We start from the raw sequence: 7,435 nt of genomic DNA on the forward strand, positions 1-7,435 counted from the left end.
CCTTCAATAGAACCTCCCATTTTTGTTCTTTACTTTCTTTTTTCTTTTTTTTAATTCTTCCTTTTTTTCAATTTTTCGTTTCTTCCGTTTACCTTTTTTTTATTTTATTGTCGGCTTTTACTTTATCAATTATCAATTGGTATTTTATTTTATTTACTAGTTGTCTCATTCGAATTCTTTTTACTGTGATGTTGAGGATTCACATTTTTCTTTTTTTTTTTATTATTTATGCAGAAGAACAGGGATAAAAAACTTTTTTTTGACTTTGATCATGAGATTGAGAGGACTTTAAAAAAACGTTTATAACAGACTAAAACTTATAAAATTGCTGAAAATCTCAAAAATAATTTTAAAAACGAAGCTAAAAAAAATTACTATAGAACTAAACAACAATAATGTTATCATTTCTAATGTTTCTAATAATTCTAACACTACAAAAAAAAAATAGTTTAAAATGATATTTACATTACAACAATTTTAAAAAATTGCCATAATATTATAGTATTTTTTGATGCTGCCATAATTAATTAGCATAAAATGGCGGCATTCGGTGATTTTGGCGGTTAAAACCGCCATTATCGGAGCTGATTGTTAAAATTAAAAAGGGCCTAAACGAAGGAAAACCCATAAGGCTTGGAAAACCCAAATATCTTAAATCGAATGTGTCCCAAGAAGGAAAACCCTAACGCGCGTTGCCACCATTGTCAAACCCGAAAACAACGATTTGTGCTCTGCTCCGGCGATGATCTGCACCAGCGACTGCTCCGACGACGATCTGCTCCAGCGACGATTTTCTTGGCATTCTCCTCCGACGAGATTGTGTGCTGGGAACTGAAAGGATCTCTCCTGCGACCTCCAGCGACGATCTCCTCTGGAAATGTTCTCCTCTGGCGGCGCGTTCTCCTCCTTCAGCGAGCTTCTATGATTTGGCTTCGATATGAAGATTTGTCGCCACTCATCTCATCGCCATCATTCATCTCTGCGCCATCGTAAGCAACACCGTTGTCGCTATCTTCTTCGATCTGGTTTTCAATCTGGCTCATCTCCTCGCCGTGGCAAGCAACACCGCTGTTGCTACCTTCAGCAAGCTTCCACAATTTGGTTTTGCCATCTCTATCACTTCTAATAGGTAACTCTTTGTTCTTTTAGATCTACTTCATGCCCTAGTAGGAAGAAACAAAGAATGCTGGTTCTGTTTTTATTATTGTGTATTTTAACTTTCATTGATCTTTTGTGATGTTGTTGTTGTTAGCTTGTTACTGCTGCAGTTTCTGTTGCGTTGTTATTTTTCTGCTTCTGATTTTATTTAGTTTGAGACCTAATTTATTCTATTGAACTGATTAATCTGCATCATTTTTCCGAAATTAGTACAAAGCATGGCATGTGTGTATTTTCTTATGTAAGTGTTTAAATGATAGTTAAATGCAATAATGAAGAGATATGAAGCACTGTTAATCTGTTCTATGAATGTTGTATTAATGTTTGAATGATGTAAGTGTGTGTATTTTGGCTTTCAATTTTTAATTTTCTTGCTGATGCAGAGGTACATATTGCAAAACAATGACGTCACTCTCTGTGCAGTAGGCATGGTTATCAATTTCTTTAACTTTTCTGCATTCTTTTCCCCGTGCACCTTATTACCTCATTACTTATTTTCTCCGTGCACCTTATTATCGTTGTGCAAATGCTTACGTGTTGTATAATAAGTTTACTTTCTCAACTGTGGCTCTTGTACCCTTGGCAAACTGCTTCAAACAATCAGAATCTTTGACATTGTCGAGAACAATGAGAACTTTCTTATTGCTATGGCTGCTCATACTATTCATGAACCCTGTTGCATCAGTGGAAATTCGCTCCCTTAACATCTCTGACAGAAGCCTTTGAGGTTTCCTAGCTTTTGTAATTAGATGGTGTATCTCTACTAGATAGCAATTATGATTTCATTACATCTGGGACTATGAATAAGGATGACCTTGTTGTAAAGATGAAATAAATTTAGGACAGAATGAGGAACTCAACTTGAAATGTGTTACTGATGCATTTTTTGCTTCATGTTGCTATTTATTTGTATAATGTTGTGTGATGGTTCGTATGGTTTTTTGAATTGTTGATGCTCGGAGTCCAAACTTATATTCTATTCCTCATTCCCTTGAATGAATGTAGGAAGAAGGAATCAATTTGGTGAGCACTCTCATTGCTTCTTCAAGCCACCATAGATTGAAAAACTCAGTGGCCGAATTCATTGTTCCACTGCTTAGTGAGTTGTATCTTTAAACTACTTCTGATGGTAATTATATTTAGTCTATCCTTTAATTATCAGGTATAGAGAAAGTGATTTAATTAAACTTGACATATTGATAAACGGTGACTGTGTGGAGCCATTGGCTACGATTGTCCACAGAGATAAGGTAATTATTTTGTAGCCTATATATGGTTTGGAGATAAATATCTGACCCTCTAGAAATTTTAATTAATATAAATTGCTTCTGAATTTATAGATATATTAAGGGATCAATTAGATTGGAAAATATAATTGATGTGTTAATTTCACTGGCAATTTTTTGGGTTGGAGAGGGAAAAAAGGAGGGGGAGTTATCATTCATCAACTGCATTGCAATTGTTTAGCTACACTGTTCAAGCACTTGAAAGAAAAAAAAATATCAAGTGATCCTATAAGTTTCTGCACTACATTTTTAAAGAATACCTTCAGTAGTTGAATATTTTTGAGATTCCGTTTAATAAATTTTGGTGTTCTTGACATGGTATTACATATTTCATCGTGAAATAGTGATCCTTCAATAGAACCTCCCATTTTTGTTCTTTACTTTCTTTTTTCTTAATTTTAATTCTTCCTTTTTTTCAATTTTTCGTTTCTTCCGTTTACCTTTTTTTTATTTTATTGTCGGCTTTTACTTTATCAATTGTTTAGTTGTATTTTATTTTATTTACTAGTTGTCTCATTCGAATTCTTTTTACTGTGATGTTGAGGATTCACATTTTTCTTTTTTTTTTTATTATTTATGCAGAAGAACAGGGATAAAAAACTTTTTTTTGACTTTGATCATGAGATTGAGAGGACTTTAAAAAAACGTTTATAACAGACTAAAACTTATAAAATTGCTGAAAATCTCAAAAATAATTTTAAAAACGAAGCTAAAAAAAATTACTATAGAACTAAACAACAATAATGTTATCATTTCTAATGTTTCTAATAATTCTAACACTACAAAAAAAAAATAGTTTAAAATGATATTTACATTACAACAATTTTAAAAAATTGCCATAATATTATAGTATTTTTTGATGCTGCCATAATTAATTAGCATAAAATGGCGGCATTCGGTGATTTTGGCGGTTAAAACCGCCATTATCGGAGCTGATTGTTAAAATTAAAAAGGGCCTAAACGAAGGAAAACCCATAAGGCTTGGAAAACCCAAATATCTTAAATCGAATGTGTCCCAAGAAGGAAAACCCTAACGCGCGTTGCCACCATTGTCAAACCCGAAAACAACGATTTGTGCTCTGCTCCGGCGATGATCTGCACCAGCGACTGCTCCGACGACGATCTGCTCCAGCGACGATTTTCTTGGCATTCTCCTCCGACGAGATTGTGTGCTGGGAACTGAAAGGATCTCTCCTGCGACCTCCAGCGACGATCTCCTCTGGAAATGTTCTCCTCTGGCGGCGCGTTCTCCTCCTTCAGCGAGCTTCTATGATTTGGCTTCGATATGAAGATTTGTCGCCACTCATCTCATCGCCATCATTCATCTCTGCGCCATCGTAAGCAACACCGTTGTCGCTATCTTCTTCGATCTGGTTTTCAATCTGGCTCATCTCCTCGCCGTGGCAAGCAACACCGCTGTTGCTACCTTCAGCAAGCTTCCACAATTTGGTTTTGCCATCTCTATCACTTCTAATAGGTAACTCTTTGTTCTTTTAGATCTACTTCATGCCCTAGTAGGAAGAAACAAAGAATGCTGGTTCTGTTTTTATTATTGTGTATTTTAACTTTCATTGATCTTTTGTGATGTTGTTGTTGTTAGCTTGTTACTGCTGCATTTTCTATTGTGTTGTTTTTTTGCTTCTAATTTTATTTAGTTTGAGATCTAATCTGTTCTATTAAACTGATTAATCTGCATCATTTGTCCAAAATTAATTAGCTCAATCATTTTATTTTTCTGAATAATTTTAGCTGCTAAACCTTTGTTTGCGTATCTGATTGTTGCGCATGGTGCTTTTTTTTTTTAAACAGTTGTTGCTTTGAGCTAATCGTTGTTTGTTGCAATTCTGGTGGTTAAAGCTTTGCAATTTTCTATTTTCATGCTGCTTAACTTTCTCTTAGTGGGATTTGGTTTGGTGTTGTTGCAGGAGAACACTAAAACAAAGCATCCTTAATTGCTTTATGAGGCCAAGCTTTACAACATTCTCCAAGGAGGAAGTATGTTTTTTTTTTTTCCTTTTTTTGGAAATATTAAGCTATTTTCTGAGTGAAGAAAAACAAAAGAATTGACTTTTGACTTTTGAGATTTTATTTTCTTAATATGTAGGTGGCATTCCTAGCATAAGATGGTCTGGTGTAGATAGGGAGGATAATGTTCTCGTGATGGATTTGCTTGGGCCTAGTCTTGAGGATCCCTTTGTGTATTGTGGAAGGAAGTTCTCATTGAAGACAGTATTGATGTTGGCTGATCAAATGGTGACCTTGCTTTGCTTTCACTTCTTTTATTTTATTTTTTGGTTATAAGGGTAACCACTGTGCCAGAAAATTAACCACTTACCTGTTTTATTTTTGTTCATTTTTTTCCAGATGAAACAGATGAATTGTTTTAGCACTCTTTATCTTCTATACAGTTCTGCTGAAAATTTTGTCATATGCATCAGTATTATAAATCTTGTTGTGTGTTATGTGTTCTGATGCTAAGAGCGCATTTGGTACTGACTCTTTCTTAATTTTGTTGGGATGCAGATGACTAGAATAGAATATGTGCATTTCAAAGGTTTTCTACATAGAGATATAAAGCCTGACAACTTCCTCATGGGACTTGGTCGGAAAGCAAACCAGGTAGCTACACGGTTACAGCTGCAACGCTGTTTCGCGTTAGTTAGGTTTTAGCAATTGAGTGGCACTTTTGTTCTTCAGCTTTGTTAGTGTTAAGGCACCATGCATGCATAATGAAATTGTTCTACTTGTCAGGTTTACATAATTGATTTTGGGCTTGCAAAACGATATCGGGACTCTACAACTAATCGCCACATCCCTTACAGGTTTCTATAATTCTTCCATTGACTTGGTTCTGTTCTCTTTTCCCTTCTACTTTTCAAGTTTGGTTTGATGTGAAATTGTCACTCATCTGGCTATAAGTTAGCAGCTTTCTTGAAGATTGTTTAATATTTTTGTGTGCATCTGTTTTCTTCTGCATCTCTCTTCTCATCCATCATTATCCCATTCAGGGAGAACAAAAACTTAACGGGGACTGCATGCTATGCAAGTTGCAATACACATCTTGGGATTGGTAAGTCTGACGTCAGAAGTTATTTAATTGCTTCATTGCAAATAAGCTGAATTAACTACTTTTTTAGTGTTATGGCAAGATTTTGCTACTAGTAATGTCTTTCCTCCCTGCTACTTCCATTTGTAACTACTTTAATTACTTTAAGGATCATATGGTATAAATAAAAATAATACGATGGTCGGTGTTACTACTTCTTCATTGATTGAAATCTATCCTATAAAGTATATAAAAAAAGTATATGCTAGTCAAAATTAAAGGCATTATATATAAAATAATTTTAAGCAAAGCAAATAGTTATCTATTAAGAGTAGATGTTTGTTAGTTAATTATATAATCATCATCAATTAAAACATCATGCTTATTTTTCTCATTTTCTGTCCATCACGGGGTTAAAACATCAATATTGGCATGAATATTTTTGGTTAAGGAGCTCAAGAGGTTTATATGTACTCTGGATCTAAAATTCACAACTTTCCAATCCAAAAATCTTGTCCTGTTTTTGTTCTTTTTGTGTTCAGCTTCATTCTTTTCTTTGTTTCAAGTACATGATCCGTAAATGAAGGATGAAACTTTTGAGAGCAAGAATGTCTAAATATATGAGTGGAAATCAAAATTGAATTTTTCCTAATGAGGGTTTTCAATGTTGAGATTCTGCATATATGGAATAAATTCTGGTAAAGAAAGTGGTGGTTTGTTGTGATTTTGTTTTTGGAAGTTCGAGATTAACAAGAGTATATACTAAATTCTCAACTAGGGGACCACAGCCTCACTTAACTTGTTTCTCTATCAAAATGAATAACTATACATCACTTTTGACAGAAGAATATATTTCTATGAACGGCAGTTGATAAATTCTAGAATTATTCTATTGAAAATTAAGCATAAAATGCATGGTTGAGTTTGAGTAGTAACCTATGTAAGGAAACCTGTGATTTCCTGAATTTGAGTTTGTTTTGTTTGCAGCTCATCTCAGCTCCTGGAATCTCTTCCACTTCCAAATGTAAGAATATTTATTCCTTCACTCCATTTGAGACTTTCTTAGTTGCTTCACTCCATTTTGTTGGACTAAGTGGCTGGCTTCCAGGCTCAAGGTATATTATTATAATATTATTTGAATCAAGAACAATAATATCTTCTTTTTGTGGTTGAAAGTTGAAACTTGTTATTTGTCACTGTAGGAGCTTAAGGAACAAAATAGAAGTTTCACATGAATCAAGAAGGCGAGCTGCTTCATTACCCATGTTGCTGTGTCATGGAATATGTAAGTATCATTATTGACTATAATTCTAGAGGTTCAAGTAAAAGCAAATGTGTGCATCATTAAATTTCATTTTGTAGGTGATGATGTAGTTCCATACAAATACGGAGAGAAATCAGCCCAATGCTTATGTTCATCAGGATTTCGATATGTTGCATTCAAAAGCTATGATGGATAAGTTGATTTTATAGCAAAATGAGACACAACACAACTTTGAGTTTTAAGTTGATTTCAATTGTAATCCTTATTTTTCTCCTTAACCGCTTGAGCTCCTTATTTCTTTATATTCATGCCAATATTGTGACATCATCATGAAACTAATATACTGTGGTCATAACATGACCCGGTAATGCAAATTTGGATGTATTTTCACCTAAAAAAATCGATTTATAGGTTTAAATCGGTTTTACAATGGTAAAAAAAGAAAAACTGATTTTTTGAAGTGTCAAAAATGATTTACATGCTCAAATTGATCTTGTATAAAATTGATTTTTGAACGGAAAAAATTGTTATTGATTTTGTAACCGGTTTTTTTTCATTTAAAACCAATTAGGTATATTGACCTGAATCAAACTTTTAGTTAACCAAAATCAAGGTTGTATTTTTTTTAATTAACCTTAACCAGGTTCAGTCCTTCTAATATCCGGTGGACATTCTATATTA

At 33.9% G+C, this 7,435-nt stretch overlaps 1 protein-coding gene across 7 annotated transcripts in view; it reads left to right on the plus strand.

The window, feature by feature from the left end:
• Positions 610–7,435, plus strand: part of LOC107618904 (casein kinase 1-like protein 4) — a 7,512-nt gene continuing 686 nt past the window's right edge. Inside the window, exons 1-9 of one of the 7 annotated variants that reach the window (XM_021112513.1) lie at positions 610–1,129; positions 4,370–4,439; positions 4,562–4,697; positions 4,968–5,063; positions 5,196–5,266; positions 5,453–5,514; positions 6,478–6,514; positions 6,693–6,775; positions 6,853–7,214. In XM_021112513.1, the coding sequence (XP_020968172.1) occupies positions 4,605–4,697; positions 4,968–5,063; positions 5,196–5,266; positions 5,453–5,514; positions 6,478–6,514; positions 6,693–6,775; positions 6,853–6,950 (540 nt within the window). In that variant the 5' untranslated portion in view covers positions 610–1,129; positions 4,370–4,439; positions 4,562–4,604 and the 3' untranslated portion in view covers positions 6,951–7,214. Of the gene's footprint in view, positions 1,130–3,401; positions 3,922–4,369; positions 4,698–4,967; positions 5,064–5,195; positions 5,267–5,452; positions 5,515–6,477; positions 6,515–6,598; positions 6,606–6,692; positions 6,776–6,852; positions 7,215–7,435 lie in introns of those variants that run through there. The other 6 variants (XM_021112512.1, XR_002354750.1, XR_002354749.1 and 3 more) reach the window with 6 other exon arrangements.

This window comes from Arachis ipaensis, chromosome B09, assembly GCF_000816755.2.
Source record: "Arachis ipaensis cultivar K30076 chromosome B09, Araip1.1, whole genome shotgun sequence".
NCBI lineage: Eukaryota > Viridiplantae > Streptophyta > Magnoliopsida > Fabales > Fabaceae > Arachis > Arachis ipaensis.